General features: G+C 46.6%; 1 protein-coding gene across 1 annotated transcript; it reads left to right on the plus strand.

Annotated features, from left to right (window-relative positions):
* The first annotated feature begins 1907 nt into the window (after window positions 1-1907).
* Window positions 1908-7420, plus strand: LOC119377320 (aldehyde dehydrogenase family 3 member B1-like). Its single transcript, XM_037646855.2, has 3 exons — window positions 1908-1957; window positions 2013-2156; window positions 7286-7420. The coding sequence occupies exons 1-3, from the start codon at window positions 1937-1939 to the stop codon at window positions 7418-7420; spliced, it is 300 nt and encodes a 99-aa protein (XP_037502783.2). The 5' UTR covers window positions 1908-1936.
* The last annotated feature ends 15221 nt before the right edge of the window (window positions 7421-22641 follow it).

A 22641-nucleotide genomic window follows, 5' to 3' on the forward strand; every position in this document is an offset into this window, starting at 1 on the left:
CAACCGACGTAATTAATAGAATGTGCGAGCAGTCTGTCGAGCAAACGGGCACGCCATAGGCGTATCTACCGAAGGGGGGGGGGGGGCAAGGGGGGCGGAGCCCCCCACTTTCGAGAGTGGTCATTGTCGGCTGCAGACTGGGAAACTAGCAAGTGAGGCGAAGTTTTACTTCTACATAATAAACACTTATATATAATGAAATTTATCCTGCGCTTCTGCTGTGCAGATTGTCTCCCATGTCTCGCGACCACGCACTGTAGGTTCTCTGCGGTGCGGACCGCCTACGCTTTCGCGCTTTGCGCTACATGACTGCACAGAAGGCTACCGCTGAGTAGAAGCTCTCAACGTTAGAGCGCTCTGTCATCTTTTATTCTGCCTGCCTGCCTTTACATAATGTAATCGACGACGCAAAGGGCAGCAGTAAACGTTTTATAGACCGGTCAAACGGTCTTCCTGTTTCAGGAAATTCATTTTCTTTCATCGGAAAGGAATATCATTCCTGTGATGTCTTGATGTTCGAATTTTTGTCATAACTTCAATGAAACGTGCCTAACACATCTGCAAAACAGTTCGATTATTGAACAATCGTTATCGTCTTGTCTCTTCACGTGCAACCATCGAGACTAGTGCGGTCGCTCATCGTTATAGCGCTTGTTCATGCCTTGATGCTGCCTGATGTAGTACTGCATCTGTCTTATCATTGTTTTGTAAATTTTGTACATTCACTTCACCCACGTGTTGATGCCCATAAAAGCGGCTGTGTGCTTGTACTTCAGTTTATTCTGACGAAGGCCGTGCCACAGCCGAAACGTAAATGAGTAAAAATATGCAATTTTCGTAAGTGTGCTCCTTAATTTCTTCGACTATATATATATATATATATATATATTATATATATATATATATATATATATATATATATCTGGAGCGAAGGAGGCAGGCCCGTAGCCAAGAATTTTTTTCGGGGGGGGGGGGCACTTGCTGAAAACATTGACCATTTGAGAATAACACCTATTTTAATTATTTATTTTTGTTAAAAGCACCTACTTCACCAAAATTACGGGGGGGGGGGCTAGCCCCCCCCCCCCCTTTCTTCCTCCCTGGCTACGGGCCTGGAGGGACGGCAGCTCCCCCACTCGCGAACAAGTTGGTACGCCGCTGGGGGTACGCATCCCAGATGTGCTTGTAATGCTTTTTCTCGTGCGCACAAAAGAAATAAACAGAAAAAAGGGAAGCCCGCATTGATCTCACGTATGTACTACATAGAGCAAATATTACAGCACGAAGGCCGGGACTAAAGACAAAAAAACCACAGGACGAGTGCTGTCTACAAAGTCTCTACAGTGCAACCTGCGGGGAGTCATATGTTGCTACGACGCCAGACATTTTAACTCCCTCCGCTCACGTGCACAGCAAGTTTTCGCCTACGCGAGGTCACTCTGCGGCCTTGATTTCGCGCACAGCGCAGAAAGTTTACAAGCGCCGCACGCCAGTTTCGAAAGCGTGCCACAGCGCGCATCGCCGTTGCGAACGACGCCCGCCAGGTTTCAGCGTGGCGCTGCGGCGCCTTGGCAGCGCTGATTAAAATACAAATTGACAAGCGTCACCACCTCCTCACTATCGTGTTTCGCGCTGGCCAATGTGTGGTTGTGCGTACGCCGGCTGTCCAAGTATTTGCTGCTCCGTGTGTTTGTCATCCTGCGTTGACCACCGCGAGGTGCTCGTTTTCGCTCAGCATGTGTACGTATGTGTGTGTGTGACCCGACTGTTGTGCTTCTTGTGATTGCTTTCGCTCTAGAAAGAACGCTATCTAGGTTAGCGTCTGCACTTTCTTCGCACGGCCGCCGCTTGAAAACTTCTGAGGCGTGTTTGCTGCACTAAGTATTCCCTTATTTTTGTCCACAAAGCTGCCGGCCTTGGTGGAGGTGAGGAAAAAATGTCCAGCAGCTACTCGAAGGTAACTTTCTCTATGCTGCCTTGTCTGGCCGCGTTGGGTGACAATTTGTCCGCAGCGCATGGACGAGCTGCGGCGGTCCTTCAAGCTTGGCAAAACCCGGCCCACCAGCTATCGTGTCGAGCAGCTCAAGGCCATGGACCGATTTCTCGCCGACTACCACGACCGTTTTGTGGACGCCCTCAAGGAAGACCTCAACAAGGTCAGTCTAGCTGTTCGAGTGAATTTCGATGCAGCAGGCACGCGAATACACTGCCAACCCGCGTTTCGGTTCACTTGCGAAACGTCATTGGTTACGCAACACGGGACTAGCAGGGGAACAAAAAATGGGCCTCATTTAGCGCTATTAAAAACAGTAATTGTGGGCCGTGCACAGGGGCGATTGACTTCACAGAGTCCGTGTTGAGCACGTGAAAGAAACTCCCAACAAAGAAGCAAAAAATAACTGACGAAATGGATTGGAATTCAACGGGTCGGGCAAGCTGTTCTGTACAGGGATAGTGCAGGGGAATAAACAAAAACAATTGAATGTTTTGACGTGCCGCATATTATGCGCTGTTTTTTCGAACGGCGATACCACGGTCGAGAGGGGAGACGCAAAGGAATGGTCAGGCATGGAACATTCTAAATGTTTTCTAGTGAAGTTTGAAGTGGCTCAGTCAATAAAGGGCATAAGTTTAGTTTTCGAAATATGTGAAGGCCATCTAAATGATTTTGGGAGATAGATGTTCGAAAACAAGAGACTTGGAAAGGTCGGCTTATTTGTGCCAGCATGAAGCAAGAGAGAGAGCATGGAACAAAGGATAAGTTTGGCAGTGACAGCCGATTCTCCATTCATTGGGATGATGGTTCTTTATGCAGCAAAGGCATGATGAAATGCATTGGGCTTTGACCAGCTGCGTCTTAAAAGGCAAAAAGCACTGCCTACAAGATTGATAACAGGCAGAATATTTTGTTACTCCATGCTCTACATCTGATGATGATGATGATTTCCTTTATGCATGGCTCACACCCACTCTGGGGGATTGGCCAAGAAACGATTAATTTAAAGTAGAAGTGGCCACATATGATTTCTATGACTAATGAATTATAGAGTAAGAAAAAATGCATAATGCTAATTTAAAATTCAGAGTTAAAACCGCCCTGATTCAATTAAAAATTTTTGTACAGCAGAACAGACATCCCGGTGACAATGACCTAATGAGGAGGCTCCCAAGGATAGAATATTAGAAGTAATGAAATCCAATCTAATTCGATTAAACGCCGCTATGAGAATATTTTTCCTTAGTAAATTGAAACGGTTACATAAGAAATAATGTTCAACTGTTTCGTCCTGGTTACAAAACGAGCAAAGAGGGGAGAGAGCCAGACAGATCTATGCGTATAAAGTTTAGTTTTGGAATGCGACATCGTAATTTAGTAAAAATAACTTCTTCTTTTCTTGTTGAGCAGAAATTCCTAGGCCAAGGGAACAAGAGGGGTCGGTATTCGTTTAGATGAGTGATTAATGTTTTGCCGGAGTCTTGAATTATCGCACGCCTTCTAAATCTGTCACGAATTAGGAGTGCTGTTATGGGAATAATTGAGAATATGGGACCACTGAGAGCAGCTTTCGCCAGAGAGTCCGCCATTTCATTCATTTTTATCCCTTTGTGTCCCGGTACCCAGATTAATCTAAAGTTACGTGGCTGGGAACAAGAAAATGAAACTACGTGATAATTGATTCGCTATTTGCAGCGAGTGCTGAACACAAAGATAATGAATCTGTAATTATTGCAACTCTTGATGTTGATGGGGTCAGCTTTCGTAAAGCCATAATACCGCTAGAAATTCCGCCGAAAATACTGATAAAAAATCAGGAAGTCTTAATGAAAATGACCAGTTGAAGGTCTCAGAGAAAATACCAATGCCAGATTTTTCTTCGGATTGTGAGGCATCTGTAGCTATGATATTTGTCGTATGTATCCCTCTAAATGCCTTTGTAGTAGGCCGTTTAATATCTGGTAAGGCAAATTTTTGGCATGATTTGGATATATATTGTCAAAAATGATTTTAAGGTTGTGCCTTTCCTTGTCAATGGAAGGAACTTCACTCAGTTTAACGTCTAAGGGTCCAATAAGTGCTTGTACGTAACCCACCTGTGGTGTATTCTCTTCTTTCTTTACTATACTGACTGAGGCCATGCTATACGTGACATTGTGCCCCTGGGGATGCAGATGTGATTGTGCTTCTCATGGCGGAGCTATTTCAAAGAATAGTGTTGATGTGTTTTTGGGAACATCTGTTGTGAACATGTGGGCAAAGAGCTATTTTATTTCTGTGCTCTCCACCATGCCCATGAATCCTCTCGTAGTGATGACCCGCTATGCACCCGAATTCAAATATGATGTTGGGTGGGTTAAATTTGACAGCAGTGTATTGGAGCAACCCATGCCATGGATATTCATGGAACATATTAGGTCGTGTCCTCTCAATCTGGCAGAATTTGTTATTGAACCTACTTGTGATAACTTTGTTGTAGATATGCTGTTTATTTCAGAAAAAGCTTAATAGTGGGACGTTTCAAAGAGAAACCAAATTTGGATAGTAAACGGTAACTTCTCTTGGGGAATAATACGCTTGTGAAAGCAGAGGGAACAGTAAACACCAGTTGTCAAAAAGGCCAGATGATGTTCCTGTAATCACACATATGGAGCCACCTCAAATAATGATATTGCTCCCAATAGTAACTTCTGGGTCTGTCCCACATTCAGGGCTATAATCCCGCATCCTGCAAAACATACAAAAATGTCCTGAATTTCACCCTTCATTATGAATATTGTTCGGCAGCGCCTTGAGTTCAGCTGTATCTAGCCACCCTGTTTGAAGTTGTTAGTTGCAAGCACTCCAAACTTGCATGACTTGAAGCTTCTGAAAAAAGTCTGCTAGCGATGCAGTTCATGGCGGCGGTGACGAATGCTTCTGATGCCAGCCGTAGAAATAAGACTTCAAAAAAGTAAACAATCGGTGTCCAGTACTTCCCAGGCTTTAATCTGTAATGTGGGGAACTTAAAGAGCCATTTGCTGAGTGACTATTATTGTGTTGCTGAATCTGTTAATATTTTTTTCTCTGTTGAAACTTTGTTGTTTTATGTCCAAGAATATTACTGTGATGAATAAAATAGTTTTGCTTGCCAAGGCATACATATACTTTGACTCTCATCTTTCAGAGATGAGAAAACGTTGCGTGACAGAATTTCTCTTGATTGCCCTATTTATGTCACTTAAGACAATATACAAATGCCAATCAAATCTATGAATTACTGTAAAATGCCGAGCAAGCGCCCCCCTCCCTTTTTCGGGAGATCTGAGCACACCCCCCCCCCTCCTCCCCTGCGGCCACTTTCTTTTTTCAAGACGAGCATCGCTTGTGTAAAAAGAACCACAAGAATGAGTACACCGAATGCGTATCTAATTGTTCATGAAATTCCGTTGTCATGTGGCTGGTCGTATATTGGTCAAACCGGTCGCTGCTTCAATGGTTTGACAGTGACGAGGCGGAATAAAAACAGTAAATAAATAAACATTTAATTAGAAACATGGATGGGCATATTTTATTTTTAGTGGCTCTCCCACTGCCATCTTGAATTTCGGTCCGGGACCGAGCAAGCGCCCCCCCTCCAAATCTGGTTGGATTATCCTTCACCGTAGGGGGGTGCTTGCTTGGCATTTTGCGGTAAATCGTCATACACACGACTTGTAACATTAAGCGACTGGGTCATTGTCGCTCAGCGTGTCAAATTAAAGCAGGAATCAATGGCAACGTGTAGCCAGACACCATTTATGCACGAAAAGTTGAGAGGTATGTTTATATCAAATCTGATCTAGAAATATTTGAGTGCTATTGAGGGAGTGGTAAAATGGAAATACACGAGCTAAGAGTATATTTTTTACTGCCACAAATGCAGTGGGCATTACTTATTACTTTAATAACTACTCTCGAAGAGATTTTTAGAATGTAACTATTGCGAGCTCTAATTCTCACCACCATCTCTGCAGGATGTAATAGCGAGTGACTGTGTTCCTTGCTCAGTACTGCCCCTAAAATGTTTTCTGAACGCAATACCATTTCCAGTGCCCCTCTAAAGGATCTTTCTTTCTTTTCAGTTGTAATAAGTACAACGTTACCAGGGCTGGAAGCCTTGTTTGCTTTAGTGCACGACGATTACTTACTTGGGGACATTTCTATACTGCCCAGTCAGTTTCAGAGAGCACCAAGAAAGGCACATATCTTTCATGTAGCAACGTTCATCATTTCAATATTTTCATGCCATATGACTGTTTTGTATGCCTCTGTAAATCTACTCGCTGCCTACAACGGCATCGCTTAACACTCCTTACCACCTCTCGCTGCTCTTTGCAGCCTAGAACACCACATATCCTTGCCGAGCTTCAATTTGCCTTTAATTCTGCTGCAGACATGCGTAATCTGAGCCAGACACTGACTGTTTTCCTGATTACAGTGTTTTCAGTTCTGACTTTGTGTGCAAATTATTGTATCCTCTTGTCATTTCTTGGGTTGATAGTGTCTCTAAACGTTTGTCGTCGTTGTTAAGTTGACAGATGCTGTGGTGATACGGTGGTTACGGTGCTTAGCTGCTGACAGGAAAGTAATGGATTCAGTGCAAGCTGCGGCGTTCACATTCTGATGGAGGTGAAATGCTAGAGTCACTTGTAGTTCGATTTAGGTGCACATTGAAGAACATTAGGTGGTCAAAATTTCAGAGCCCTCCACTGTGGTGTGCCTCATAACTGTATTGTGCTTTTTGCATATAAACCCTAGATATTATGTTAATTTAACAGATAAGCATTAATATATTACCATGGGAAGGATGAAAAATTGCATAGGTGTGTGCAAAGGCAGTGCAGGCAATTTAGGTAATGCCTCCTAAAATGTTTATACATTGTCTGGAGTCCCTAACTGGCATGGGCGGAAATAGATTAGCAGTGTCACATGGTCGATTTAATCGTAATCTGGCTCATGCTTTGATGGATGTCTGTGCCAACATCAGTCTGGATTAGTTTGGACAGTGCAGTAGTGGCCATTGTTGACTGTGATTAAAGTGCCCGTGTGACAATTTGTAATTGTTGACTGTGTTAGACAATGGTAGCACCTATCTTGGGAAACTGGTGTATTCTCGCTTCATTATGCTTACTTGATGAAAAACAAAAGCAGCTGCTGGAGCAGAATGCAGTTACCTTTGCGAACAAGTGTAGAAAAACTTGTGTTAATGTGCACTTAGTTTGGGAGCCTGGCTCCTTGCTAAGACAGTGCATTTTTTTTTTTTGCAGAACAAGTTCGAAAGCATTCTCTTCGAAATCCAATACACTCGCAATGAAATTAAGGGGACGCTCATGGAGTTGGAGAAGTGGGTCAAGCCTGAAAAAGTGAGTACAATGTTGGTTTCAATATTTTTGCTTCTTTAATGCGTTTTGTAGGTGGCGATATAGCAAGCAGCGTTCAAAAAACGTAATGAAGAGCACATCGTAAACTTCAGATGGAAATTGACAAAAAAAACCACTGTATTTTTGTCTTTTCAGCTGTACTGATGCCTTTAATCAGACTCTAGCCATATAACGTATTGAACAAAAGTTGCATAGGACCCCTGACGCGAAAGGAAACACGGACACGAGAAGGCACACAGGAACACCACACAGCGCTAGTGTGGGTTCCTGTGTGCTTTCTCGTGTCCGTGTTTCCTTTCGCATACACCAAAAGCTATTCAAATGAGTAACCAACAAGCCCACGTTGCAACCTGATCCCTGACGATATGAGAACACTGAATCATTTGTAATGAAGACCTGTTTTCCCGCTTGGAATCGGGACTTTCCCTTCTGCTGTGGCGATTCCTCTCCACTCTTGTCTTCCCCCCCCTGCAAGGGCTTTTTCACTCGCAGGGGAACATTACCCTCTTCCTTGAGTGGGAAAACTGGGAGTAGCGCGAACTGGCTGCGGGTTGAAGGGTTCTCAGGAAAAGGGGCTACGGTGTCCCTTTCTAAGTGGCCGGTTTGTCCCTGTTGCCAGACTGCGATCGTGCCACCATTAAGGAAAGAAAAATGGGCGCACGTGCTCTCCCAAGCTACACCAGCTCTTGTCAGTTTCGGTGGGTGAGGTCACGTGCTTTCAAGACGTGGCTTTTGCGGATACCAGCTGAGTGTCTGTAAAACCAGCCAACCTAGCCAAGAAATTCTTTCACGCTGACATGTCACGGTGGTCTATTGGTTATGGTGCTCGACTGCTGACCGAAGGTCATGTGCTCGAATCTGGTCATTGCAGCTGCATTTCGATGGAGGTGAAATGCTGGAGGCCCGTGTGTACTTAGATTTAGGTGCACGTTGAAGAACACCAGAAAATTTCTGGAGCCCTCCACTGTGGCGTCCCTCATAATCATATTGTGGTTTTGGGACATCAAACGGCAACAGTTACTATCATTACACCTTCTTTTGCGCTAAAAATGAGAATTCATGAACACCGCATTGTTAAAATATAAGACGGTGGCGCAAAAAGCGAAGTTGTGACGCAGTAGAAGAGAACTGGCTGAGGCCTATTTCATTAGATTGTACGGGAGGGGTGTGTCAGTGTTCCTTCAATTGTCCTGCACAGCAGTGCGTTTTTTTTTTTTTTTGCAAGATCGCTTTTGATTTCGGCCGTCTGCACATGTGCGTAATTCCATATATATTGAGCGTCTTTTCGAGAATAAATCAGTTGGTAGTGTGCGCTTGTATACGTCTCTTCCTGTTTCGTCCTTGTCCCATTTTGCGCCACCGTCTTATATTTTAACTATGCACCAACTAGACCAGCAACAAATTTTATTGAACCCTCATTGTTTCCTGAAATACCTTTGCGCAAAATGAGAATCACTGGGTAAAAGAATTTTATTACACAGATGATTAGGGTTTCAGAAGAGTGTTGGCAATGCTGTATCCTTTCTCAGTGGCGTAAATCCATCAAAACCACAGGGGGTCCCGGACTTTGCATGGCAGCCATCTTGATTATTAGAAATGTGCATTTTTTTACACAAAAATGAAAACTTTACAATAAAACAAAAAGAAAACACACAAATATCCATATATCGCTTATTGCAATGCTCTTGACGATCTGCACTGCGCGACGAATGAGTCATACAACGTTCTGAACTAGTTTCTACAACACAGTTCCAAACAGCCGATGAGCATTCGATGAATCTACACACTGGATATGAAAACAAACGTTAAAGGAACACTGACACCAAATGAAACTCGAGATGTTTGTATTGTTTGATATGTCGTATGCGTGCAAGGGTACTGGCCGTTTAAAGGCGGACGTTAGCTTCAGTTATCTTAATTTGATTTGAAGCAAGCGTGAATGTCATCTGAGTTTACAGCACCTCGCGACATCTTCACTAGTATGGCGAAACATTGGTATTAATGAGAACTAACACACAGCAATGCCAAGGATAGTATAGGGGGTGTTATTTGTAGTAATTAGAATATAAATGTGAAGAAAGTAAAGTGGACGAAAAGATAACTTGCCGCCGGCAGGTACCGAACCTGCGACCTTCGAATAACGCGTCCGATGCTCTACCACTTCGCTACGGCAGCGGTAATCTCCCTGTCCACTTTATAGGGTATATATGTGGATTGAAACTTCAGGAAACTTAGGAGTGTTAGGATTATTGGTCAGCTGCCTGCTCGTATATAGATCACGTGCTACGTGACGCCAAGAAGGCAGAAAAAAGAGTGTTCCACACTCGACCCCACACTATTCCCCCTCGCCTCGTTCTCCGAAAGAGCATATGACAAAGAAAGTTAGAGGTGACCGAAGTCACTTTCATGTCCCTTTCATCAGGTGCATACACAAAATATTTTACAGATATCCAGAACTCGTTGCGCAGCTTATGTTGCATAACAAAATTAGAGCCCGGTACACACATAAAGCCTTCTCCTTGCTTTCTCACCGCGGGAGCGGTTGATTGAAGGAGCCATGGGGCGACGCCCTTGGACGGTTCGCTATGTGTTACATCACTTCCTGCTTGATGTCCGAATAAACTCGAAGAGGGCATCATGCCATCATGGGATGTTTTGTGTCATTAATATACGGGAGATTCAAGTATGCGCTTTTTATTTTTTTCTTCGCAAATACGCAACTCTGAGCCTTCACATTGCGAGGGTGTGTGGACTCGGCGCCGCGCCCTTTCCCTATGGAGTGAGAGGACGCGCGGCTACACAGCTGCGCGAGTCGAGAATGTGTTGAGAGGAGAGACGAGCTGATGAACGAAGGAAAGAGAGAAACGAGCGAGGGCCTTTTTTGTATCATCAAACACGTGTAACTCAGCTATTACAGCAGCGTTTCGAAAAATTCTCACGGCTACGTGTTCGTTGATTGTAAGCACTTTTGTTCATGAATAAACAGACTGTCCGAAAGTTAGCCACCAGCCTGGAGATCGTGCGTGGGGAAACTTTCGCCCGCTGGCATATTGCAGGAAAGCTGGGAGGTTGAACATTACAAAGTTTCGAGGTTCCTTCGCGTGATTCAAGAACCGCGCTAGGAAAGCCATGTAGATGGTGCGTAGAAGAGTTTTCGGGTAGCTCGTCACTGGACTCAATGCCTTGATAACATGTCACTGCTGTGCGTGCGCTTCTATCAACTTCAAGGCGATGACGATTCATGCTAAAATGACTGGGCGTGCAAGCACGGAAACGGAAAAGAAATCAAGACACCACAAACTCCGCTTGCGGCTCACTAGTTCGTCTCTCTGTTATTATTCTTAAATAATGAAGAGTTGGCGACGCCGCTCTTCTAAATGGCATTAATTCCTTCGGTGCGTGATCCTGGAACCGGTGGATGAAACCACCAAACATTCCTTGCTTTTTAGCGAATTGTATGAATTAGGGTAGTCCTAATAATAGCTCCATTGAAGCTAGTTGCAACGTAGTTCACGAAACCATTGATTTAAAAGTTATCTAGCATATTTCTGTTCGTTGTTTAACGTAACGTGGTAGTTAACCTCCTGTCTAATGACTGCAAGCCATTTTGGGCTTTCAAGGCGGCGTTCAAGTAACTGTCACTTCCCCCTTTTTTAATCAGAATAAAAATCCTTGTATGTTGCACTAAGGGTACCCGACAAAACAAAATTATAATCAATGATCAATACATAAAAGGCTCACCTCATCAGTGTTTTTGGTGACATTGTCTTCCGAAGAAGGTCGCTTGGAGTTCGGCAGAAAGAACGAGCTCAGCGAACTCTGCCGCTTGTGCGGCATCTTCCCAGTCCAGTTGAAAGTCACAAGCACATTACGCCAAGAAGGTTGCGCGGCCGGTTGCAGTGCTGGCAGCACTTCTGTGGACGCGTGCAGGCTGAAACTGCCGAACGACTGACCAGTGATGTCGTATTTGTCGAATATTGGGAAGCAGCCCCCACTTCGAAGCAGCTTTAATTGGAAAACCCCGCGGCGAAAAGGAGGAAGAGGGGCAACCCGGGGGACGCATTTTCGGGGTTGCAACCAAGGAGGCTGAAGGCGACAATGAGTACGGGAAGAGCGGAGAACGTCCTTGACATTCGTCGTTTTACGACCCGCGCCCTGGCCACCCCGTGTAAGAACACTGAAAGCCACAGGGAGCGTCACCCAACACAGGGAAAGCGTTTTCTCCCTGTTCTTCAAGTTTGTTGCACGTGCGGGGTGCAGAGCAAATCTTTGACTGTGCTTGTGTTTCTGTATTTCTATTTTCCTTTTCATTTTCCCTCTCTACGAGAGCACTGTAAATAGTGAACAAACAAAGCAGTCTTCGTGATGCGTTCAAACCAAGCGGACGTGTTGATTCTCTGTCGTCGTCCAACCTACTAAAGAAAGTTTTGCCCCCCGCTTTTCCGCCACAAAGTGAAACCGGAGGACAGGCGTCTTCGTTTGAACTACAGTGTACTAGAATTGGGCAGTGGGCTCACTGCCGTATCTCTGCGCCGCGCCTCTACGGCCCTCTCCGCGTCGATTGCTTGGGCGCCCGCCAGGGGTCTTGGCGCCAGTTTCTCCTGAAAACTTCTCTTGCGGGGTGTGAAGCGCATCCTCTTGGTCGGGGTTACGCTGGTTACGCTGTAATTCCGGGGGGGTATCAACAAACGCGGGGTTGGAGGCGGGGAGAGGGCCACCACAATGACACAACAAGAGATCACAAAAAAAAAAAAAAAAACGGAGGGAGAAGGGGGTTGAGCATTTTATTCTTTTTTAAAGCTTACCCAAGTAGTAGAAGCTACTGTTTCCATTCGTGCATGCCCTGCAGCGCATGTTCCCGCCATTCATTCGCTTGAAGGACCTTTGTCGGCACCACGCGAGCAGCTTTGCTGCACTTATATATGCTTGTTTTTCTGAAGGAGCGGCATCTGTGTCTATCCGTACACTGCAACTGTCTCAAAGACGGCCCGCCGCTGCATCTGGACTGGAGGGAGGCGCTTTTACAGTCTCCGGCGGTCGTGCACATAGAGCATGCAGCGTACGTGCAGAGAAATTTCTGGTGCAGCGTTTGACAACAAAAAACAGCTGGACGCAACGAAGCTAAGAGTGACCGCGCAAAGTCAAGTGCGATAACAATAAAAGCAAGAAAATACGAGGGCGGTGACAGCAAAACCTTACTTGTGCTTTGGTAAAGCGGTCAGGGTACTTCTAAAAAATGATAAAGAATTCTGGCTGCTTGTTTCGCTCGAAGTCCTAAGCACAGAACTACTGCCAGATGAAACGGGCTGGATAGAGATCGATGTACAAAAAAAAAAGAGATTTAGGGGGATGATTGAAGTAGCGGGGGGCCCACGGGGATTGCGCTCCTTTGAGATGCTCCAGTTAGATCGACGGTTGTCATCGGCAGTTTATTGTTTTATAACGAGTGACCATGCATGCATTGTTAATCCATATTGTGATATGGCCAGCATTTGCGCATACATAGGCAGGGTTCCATGTAAATAAAATTAGTTTGTCAGCACGTGACGCTGTCGAGTGTTATTTTCGTGGTGCAATTCTGCGGTGTAATAAAAATGTACGCACGTAATGTATGTTACTTGTTATGTACTCATAATACCTATGTATGGGTTGTTGTTTTTTTCATTGGACCCGCACGTACCAATATATAGCCTACGAGTCCAACCAGTTTTGGTAACCTTGTATGATCTATGTCTGCAAATAAAAAAAATTTAAGATTACCGTGCGGATACATTTAATACAAAGCCAAGTGATTCCGCCGATTATTGATTCGCGAAAAAAAAAAAAACAGCATTAAGTAGGCTAGTCGCAGAGACCAGCTCATGCGAAAGCAAATAAATAAAAAATGAGGCATTGTTTTATCCGGTATAGTGGGGCTCGAAAGGCGGGAGTGAAGTCGCTAGGATCGCTACAGTGGCGAAAGGGCATTGAAAATCGTATCGACCAGCAGTACAAAAAAAAAAAAAAAAACTTGAACGCCCCACACGCAGGAGCATTCATATTCATCATAGCCTATTAAAATATCGCCCACCCTCTGTAAATCGGTCACAACGACAGCACTTTATTTCACAACTCACAGAAATTTGCATGAAAAGAAGTTTCGTGTGTTGCGCACCGTAATTCAGACTTTTCTTGCGCGCAAAAAGCAACGCGAGCTAGCCGCGCCCTGCAACCCGCCGGAAAGTTTCAGGTGACGTAGAGTTACTGCATATGCTACCTCTGACTCTAAGTGACTCTAAGGTGACGCTGCGAACACTTCCAGAACACTGTAGTTTGAACGATCGGGTGGATCGGGCCCAGAAGTTCGTCAAAAACGCGCGCGCAGCCAGGGGCTCCGGAAGTATACATATGGGGGCGACTGAATGAATAGGGGTACTGAAAAATGCGTGCAGTTTCAGTTGGGTGTGAAAAGATGACTCATTTGTGGCGATATTTGCAAGCAAAGGCCGAATATCTTTTACTCAATTTCTCTCGCCCCAGACTCGGTGCTGAAGAATGTCTTCACGAATCTCGTTGCTCTCAGCGAGTTAGAAGGCGCAATGATACGTCACCACGTGGATAAACGGCCGCTGCATGGCAGCGGCTTTCGTGATTGGTGCTATGGATGGGTTGCAGACTTTGAACATCACAGGGAAGATGTCGTAAAAATATGATCGTAAGTTGTTGAATTGTGCTTATTTCTTTCGTTGTATCTGAGAGCTGGAACTCTGGGGCGATTTTGAATGGCACGTGTGAAAATAAACTTCAAGCAAGTCAAGATGGAAGATGTTCGAATGCAAAATCTCAGGGGGGGGGGGGGCATTGCATAGGGGGTCCCCCCCAGTCTAAACACAGGGGGGGTCAGGACCCCCCTGACCCCCCCGGGATTTACGCCACTGTCCTTTCTCCATATTGTTTCACGGAACTAGAACATCAATTCAATCCCACAGGCCCGCCACCAGAATACCCTGATTACCTGTATGTGGGTGAGGAGAATGAATTGCTGGATGCCAACATAACCGTGGACGAGGTGCGGGTGGTCCTACAAGACTGACGACGAAACACGGCTCCAGGACCAAATCCGATTTTCCACCCTTCATAACTTGAGTGACGCGGATATCAACTACCTCACCCATATCTTTAATGAATACTGGCGCGAAGGCACACTTCCCCAAGCGTGGCGACATGCTGACATTACACTTATCCCTAAACCGGGCAAACCTATAAAGGTTGAAAATCTATGGCCCATCTCTCTAACATCATGCATTGGTAAGCTAATGGAGCACGTACTCTTGCGGCGCCTGCAACCTTTCCTGGAAGAACACTCTTTCTTTTCTAACACTCAATTCGGATATCGAGCTCATCTGTCAGCCCAAGATGTCTTTTTACAATTACAGGAGGAAGTCTTAGGACCACTGTTGCGCGCCCAAATGGGAGCACTTGTCGCCTTAGATCTCAAATGGGCGTTCGATAATGTTGCACATGAACTTATCCTTCGCAATGTTGCAGAGTTGCATTGTGGGGCTCGTATGTAACACTATCTGCGCATTTCTTCGAGACCGCACAGCTACCATCGGAATCGGGCCGCATCGATCAGGTACAATCCGCCTTGTAGGGCGTGGGACACCACAGGGCTCTGTTCTTTCCCCCACTCTATTCAATATCGCGCTTGCAGGGCTCCCCGGGCTTCTCGATCAGATCCCCGATGTCGCTCACGCTATTTATGCGGACGACATCACTCTGTGGTGTACACGCGGTTGCGACGGTGCTATCCAGGAGCGACTGCAGCAAGCAATCGACACTGTCTCCGAGTATGCGAGAAAAGGGGGCTTAAGTTGTGCTCCGCAAAAGTCGGAGCTCATAATCATTCGCTCCCGCAGCCCCTCACCGATGCCGCCCACCACTGTACACGTGGATGGTATACCCATACCACAGGTCAGCCGTGCTCGCATCCTCGGCCTACACGTCCAGGCGGATGGCAGGTCAAACTACAGCGCAGACCACTTATAACGTAACCGCTTACAGTGCAGTACCGGCTATAATGCGATTTTTTCTGACTCCCGTTTACCCTCCCATAGAACTCCATGTATACGCATACCGCTTATTGTGCAGTCCCCCGAGATGAAAGACCGGTTATAATGCGGCTGCCGGAACATTCTCAGAGATGCGAGGGAGCGAGCGTGCTTCTCAGCGGAGATGCGCCGGCGGGGGAGAGAGAAAAAAAAAGGGGTAGGGCGTGCAAAGACGGACACAAAAAAGAGTCAGGACACCACAAACGCCGACTAACAACTGAAAAGACGCACAACGGCTGCAAAGAAAGAAGGCACGAAAACTTATCTGCACATGCCCATGCATCAGGCGAACCTATCAATCCGGCACGCGTGGCGGTCTACGTGGAAGATAACTGTTGGGGCATTTGATTTCATCTTTATGCAAGTTAATCGATGGTTGGCTCACGCATGCACTACCACTATTCTCGATATGCGTGAGCCAATCGTCGATTAACTTGCATAAAGATGAAATCAAATGCCTCAACAGTTATCTTCCACGTAGACCGCCACGCGTGCCGGATTGATAGGTTCGCCTGTTGCATGGGCATGCGCAGATAAGTTTTCGTGCCTTCTTTCTTTTCAGCCGTTGTGCGTCTCTTCAGTTGTTAGTCGGCGTTTGTGGTGTCCTGACTTTTTTCTTGTGTCCGTGTTTGCACGCCCTGTCTTTTTAGAATGAATACTTACCAACTAGCTCAGCTCTCTGTTATTCTAAAAAAAGGGGATGGCGGTGGGGGACAGCAGCCCGGCGCGGGTGCGTGGTGTGAGGAGGGGGAGCGGTTGCGTGGCCGACGGAGAAGCCTTTGCCCCCTTGACATGCGCGCTTTGCCCCGGCCGCATGACATGCGCGCTCCGCTCAAGAGCGCGTTACCGATATTTGTCTCCGTCGGGAAATAGTTGCTTCGTCGTAGAGCGCAGATATCGCGCGTGCAACCTCGATTCCCCCGCAAGTAACAATGCTTTGAGACGCGATTGAGCTTTCGCCTTTGCCACCAACAGGCGGACTTACAAGCTTGAGAGACTTTTTCAGGATAGTTGCCGCGGCTGTTCTCCCGACCACGAACCGAAACTGCGTTTCACGCGTGGTGCCCTCGGTTTAGCTCGCGAGTGCGATCTCTTCTACGCCCGTTTTCCGTGTTGCCTAGGGCAAGCTTCTCGTGGCGGCATGCCAAGCTGCAACGTGCACGCTAGGCCTAACGAGCGCTACACTCTAAAAACTGGTAAGCGTATCGCAAGAGTAAGAATGCAGAGTTACTCCTCAGAGCGTTCTCTTACTCTCGCAAAGCATCGCATAGAGTGAAATGCACGTTCACTCTGTACGAAAGGAGAGAGCGAAATGTGCTTATACTCCACCTCTACCTGAGAGAGTGGAATGCCCGTATACTCTTCTGGCGTGACAGAGTAAAACGCAGTTATGCTCCTGCTCCTCTCTATATTTTTATCGATGTGCCGGCATACCGCGAGCGATGACCACTCATTATTAAGCACACGCATATACAGTAGAAAGCACTGCATTCGTCGCGGGGCTAGAGAGGATGAATAAAAAAAGCAGCGTTTCCAGCGCCTCCCAGTGCTTTTCAGTCTACTGGAATGCACTGGAATCCAGCGCCTACCAGTGCTTTTGAGCGTACAGGAAGGCACTGGAATAAAGCCTAATATCCACGTTTTTAGCTTTGGATTTGTGGAGTTAAATAAGCAAATATCACCTCATCGAGTCGGTCGACGATCGAAACTACATTCGAAAGGTTTTTAAATTCGTCGTATTTCAGTATCAACGTTTTTTGCTCGAACGTCGCGCACGGAGTCCGTACGGCTAAATGGTCCGTACGGCTAGAGTGCGCTATTACGGCTGTAGTCGTGGAACGTGAACAATAATCACCAAAAATATGTCCAAGAGCGTGACGAAAACTGAAGTGTTCAATGTGCAGTTCAGAAGTGCAGCGTTTTCTACACAGAAATGACTAACCGCTTAGCTGGTCAATGCGAATGCCGCACATATCCTCGGTTATACCGAGGATATGTGCGATTAGCGTATACGCTAATCTTGTTTGCTGAGAAACGGGCCGGATTGACGTTCTGATACCGGGAAGCACGAAACAAACAAATGAACTATCTTGTGTTTGGTTGTCGCATGTACAGAGATACTCAAACCGGCGTTTCTAAACAAGAAAATGAAGACAGATCACCGATATGGTCAGTGCAATCAGTGACATGAAAGAAAAAGGACGTGTTCGTCGTCTCAGAGTGTGGCCTTGTGGTAGCGCATCGGACTCGTAATCTGAGGGTCGCTGGTTCGAACCTCACTTGCGCATGTTTTTTTTTCTCACGTCTTTTTTTTTGTCGCAGTGCTCGTTATTATGTCATCATTACGATCTACGCATGAATAAATTCTCAAACGCAATTTTAAGGCCCTATTTTGGCCCGAGTTCTGCTATTTCTTTCTTGAGGTGTACTACTACCCCTTTCGCAGGGGTAGGCTACTCTGCTTCGACAAGAGTTATGTTACTCTGTTGAGGTGGAGTACTATAACCCTTTCTGGGGGCATTACTATACTCTGCCTCAAAAAGAGGTGATTTACTCTGGAAAAGAGTTAAATATGGGACAAGAATATACTCTCTCAAAGAGAGTGCTGAGCACTCTCTTAGTTTTTAGAGTGTAGCTGCCATGTCGGCAGCCGCGGACTACAGAAGTTGCGGTTTGGTGCCGAGTCAATGAAACATTTTGCAGTTGTTGCATTTAGAAGGGGTGACTTACATCTTTAACGAAAACGCGGGCGTGCGTGTGAAACACTCGAGTGTTGGTTTGTGGTCGCCACCGTTTTCGACATGGCGCACGCGCAGTGTGCTACCGCAGTGACTTCCCGTGACGGCGCATTTTTCCCGCGTTCGTTATGTCGGCACCGCAGGTCCGCGGACGCTAACCGTTCAACATTTCTAAATGTAAGCAGACGCAAACTTACGTCCCAGTCGCATGCCTCGATAGTCGGAATCGCGCGCCTACCCGTTGGTAATGTTTTGCACACGTGCAACCTTTCAAAAATGTTGTTTTGGTTGTAGTGCGGTACCGCTTAGTGTGGATATTCGCGACTCCGGCGACTTACGTTATAAGCGGTCTATGCTGTATACTGTTTCCCTTCTATCCCGACAAACTGAGCAAATTCTGGCCATGATCCGGCGGGTCTCTAACAGGCGCTCGGGTCTTCGAGAAGAGGACCTGCTGCGCTTGGTGGAGGCATGCATCATCAGCCGTCATACATACCATCTTCCCTCTCAGCGGTTGACCCAAGCGCAACAACTTCGCGTTGAGGCCCTCATTCGTAAAGCGACGAAGCTGGCCCATGGCCTCCCGCACTATACTTCCACAAACTGTCTCTTTCATTTAGGAACGCATAACACACTAGGAGAATTACTAGAGGCACATTGGGTCAGTCACCGCCAGCGCCTCTTGCACACATGCTGGCCGCCATCTCCTCGCACGGTTAGGGCACTCTGTCCCACCACTTGAAACTGAAACCCGCCAACGACCTTATCGCCGCCCTACGCAAGGTACTGAATATTCATCCCTTGCCGCGTAATATGCACCCAGTGCATGACAATGGACGGCGTAAAGCTGCTGTGCGATACCTTAACCGCATGCTCGAAACATCCCAGAATCCCAGGCTCTATACACAGACACAGCGCGCACTCAAGAGGGCTATACCTCCGTAGTGTTGGATGGCTCTGAATCCCTGAAGGATTGTGTTGCAATGCGCGGCACTAATGTAACGTATGGAGAAATTCTCGGCGTTGCTCTCGCCATTCGACACGCCATTTGTGTTCCAGGGGAAGTGTATATACTGACGGACTCACAACAGGCATGCCGGCCGTTCCTATCAGGACATGGCATTCCGAGAGCGGCACAACAAATTCTCAAACAGATCCCGCAAAATGGTTCAATCACACCTTCCCGCATCCACCTAATGTGGACCCCTGGTCATGCCTCGCTGCGGGCAATAAACGCGCACATGCAGTTGCCGCGATATTTCCCTCCGGGCGGCCCGGCGTGGTGAAACGACCAGTTCAGGGTGGGTTGATCCCTTGCTGCGTTACGGAGACATTCTCCATCATTATAGAAGCATTCGCTGCACTCACCGTGCGCCACCACCCTCCTTCTCGAGAGAGGAAGCAGTGGCACTACGTCAGTTGCAAACCGACACTTTTCCTAATCTTGTCTCCCTGAACAAGTTCTGGCCACACTGTTATGCCGACAATTGTCCGGGCGGCGAGTGACCCTCCATCTTCCACGTCACTATCGAGTGCACGGCAAACCTTTTCCCTCCATTACCGCCCCTCCTCTCCCGCTACGCAAAAAAGAGCTGTGGGACGATGCCTTCAGCAACGGACCTCCCGAGGTCCTGCGAGCCATCATACAATGGGCTCGACACGTCGCCGGAGTTGTCCTAGGGACCCCGGACTAGGGGTTCCTCCCATGGTTTTTGTTTCACTTGCATAATAAAGTTGTTTTCTCTCTCTCCATATTGTTTGTGTTTATACGCAGAATAGTAATAATATATAATTGTTGGGGCTTTACATCTAAAAACCACGATATAGTTACGAGGGACGCTGTAATGGAGGTCTCCAAAAATTTTGACCCATCTAAAGTTCTTCAACGTGCACCTAAATCCAAGTACATGGGCCTCTAGCATTTTGCCTCCATTGAAATGCAGCCACCATGGCCGGGATTCCATCTCAACATTCGGGCGAACAGTCGAGCGCCGTAACCACTGCGGCTGGTGTATGCAGAATATGCACTTGGAAACAATGAAGCCAAGGATAGGGGAGTGAATGTTGAACTCACCAATGTATTGCATGTAGACGAGACTACTTCAGAAGCATGAGGCATTAATCACTTTAATATTCTGCAATTGTGATTCTCGCCATGCTGACTCCAGTCAACGTAATTAGTTGTCTGGATTTCGGGCTCTTGCCAGGCGGTCTTGACTTTCTTCAACTTTGCGGCGAATGGCCCAGTGATCACAGAGTAGTTGGCTTCAGTGTCAACCAGAGTGACGACACTGTGGCCGTCGATAAGCATGTCGAGGTCTGGCATTTCGGTTGGGTTCAGCATCGGATCACGGCTACGTTGGCTAGTTGTCAGGCCTTCTTTTGCCAACGAAGCATTGATCTCGTGGCCCTGTTTGGTTGTTGGTGCGCTCTTTCGGCGCAGCGTCATTTAGAAAACAAACGTGTTAGCGTTTCGGCTCCCCCACGCCAGCCATGTTAACAATGGAAACATTGGTACAGCTCTTCGCCTTTTGATCTGCAGCGCATGATTTTGCTAAGGCACCTAGCGTACGCCGGTGGAAGATTACCTTCATTGCGATTAAGAGTGTGAGGCATGGTTTAGATTAACAAGGACTCGAGTTAAAGGCATGCAGCAGAGTATTTCTCCCTGGCAATCATACGGGCGTTTTTCCAGTTGATAACATGAAACATAGTTTCACAGGGCTCAGCCACGGTATTGGATGCAGCATGATTTTTCTTGACATCGTTCTTGTACTGTTGAAGTCTTGTCTTAAAGTGGCCGGTTTCTCCCATGTAGACGTAAGGACAGTTTGCGTATGATATACACGACACCCAGGAACTTTTCCTTTTGAGAGGGTTCTTTAAGCATACGAGTTGGTGCCGGAGTTTCTGGGATGGAACGTGTGCAACCTGCACGTCGCAAGAACGTAGCACTCTTGCAAGGGGCTCACTTACACCCTGAACATATGGTGTCACAGCCCGCCTTCATGTGGGTCCAGGTTGGGCGGGCACTGCACGAGTCAACCGACGCGCTACTGAATCAATTGGGATATTTGTGGTACCCAAATGCCACAAACTTCGGCTGCACCAGTGCATTGTGAAACACACAGTCTTCTCCTTTTGTGCATACCTTAAAAAGCACGGATAAACACTTCATTACATAAAAGGGCCATACACCCATACGTTACCATCAGAGCTTTGTATTGCAGCATCTTAGCGTCAACCTGAGATGAATGCACAAGATGTTTTCAAGATTTAATCTGGCAAACAAGAGTTATTCATCTTACAGATTCAAAATGAAAGGAGATGACAGAGTTTCATACCCTTCCATCTTTAACTCACCCAATGTTGCTCCAGTGAAAACGCTGCTTATATCTTGCAGTACCGGTACCTTTCTACACGTTGTGGCCTTCCCAGCACAAGGTGCTGGTACAATTTTGATGCCGTCATTACCACCGCGTGGGCTGTTATGCATACAACTGAAATTGCAGCAACATTCATAGATTGCAGTTGGGCTCGGAGAACTAGGAAATTGTGAGTTTTGTCATAGGCACAGAAACACGTGTTTGTGTGCCTTTCTGTTGGTGTGCAACCATCGGTCTTCAACAGAACGGTAGTGCTCGAACACTTGTCTGTGCCTCTTAGTGGTTGATGTACTACATTTAAGGTGGACTGTCTGCCGCTCTCGAAGTGCAGCAGGCCATTGTGGATCGGCCAGCATGGTGATCTTGTTTTGACGGATGCCGACAGTGCTCATGGCACCGCTCTGTCGGTAGGGGCTAGATCAACTCCTCCTTTGAAGCTCTTAAATTTTGCATGTATATACACAGAAATGCACACGAACCTACATAAAGGGTCGTTGAAACCTCTTTTCCCCTCCACCTTCGAAAAAACTTTCTGGCTACGTCCCTGACGAACGTAGCAATGATTCCAAGCTGCACTAGGCCTGAAATCAACAAGGGTGGCGAAATGGACTTGCCGGTCAGTCATCGCTGTGCACAGGGTTCTTTTGGGGTGTGCAAGTTCGACCAATCCCGGAAATGAAATTTTCATTGTTGAAAGATAGCACTTGTCTCGTCCTCGTCGTTCTTCTGGTGTTCGTGTTTGTTATGCTACCCAGATAACATTTCTACAACGCACAAGGCCATGTGGGCACTTTGCAAACTATGACCCAAAGAACTGTTGCCAAATCACTGTGCATTTTGTCCTATTGAAGAATTAACTTGCATTCAAAGGGTAGGCAGATGTGAAAATGTGTCAAGGTTGTTTGTCTTGGAGGTTTCTCACCACAGATGTTGCATTGTAACATCTATGGTGAAAAACAGACCATTGATAAATGCACAGCTGACAAACTACCTTGACACACATTTTCACATCTGCCTATTGCAACACT

Source organism: Rhipicephalus sanguineus, unplaced genomic scaffold (assembly GCF_013339695.2).
Source record: "Rhipicephalus sanguineus isolate Rsan-2018 unplaced genomic scaffold, BIME_Rsan_1.4 Seq431, whole genome shotgun sequence".
NCBI classification, from domain to species: domain Eukaryota; kingdom Metazoa; phylum Arthropoda; class Arachnida; order Ixodida; family Ixodidae; genus Rhipicephalus; species Rhipicephalus sanguineus.

Excerpts from the sequence above, each read along its gene's own strand:
- LOC119377320 (XM_037646855.2), top strand. The coding sequence starts at position 1,937 with ATGTCCAGCAGCTACTCGAAG. Across the intron at positions 1,958-2,012 it reads TGTCCAGCAGCTACTCGAAG|CGCATGGACGAGCTGCGGCG; the intron begins GTAACTTTCTCT and ends ATTTGTCCGCAG. Across the intron at positions 2,157-7,285 it reads TCAAGGAAGACCTCAACAAG|AACAAGTTCGAAAGCATTCT; the intron begins GTCAGTCTAGCT and ends TTTTTTTTGCAG.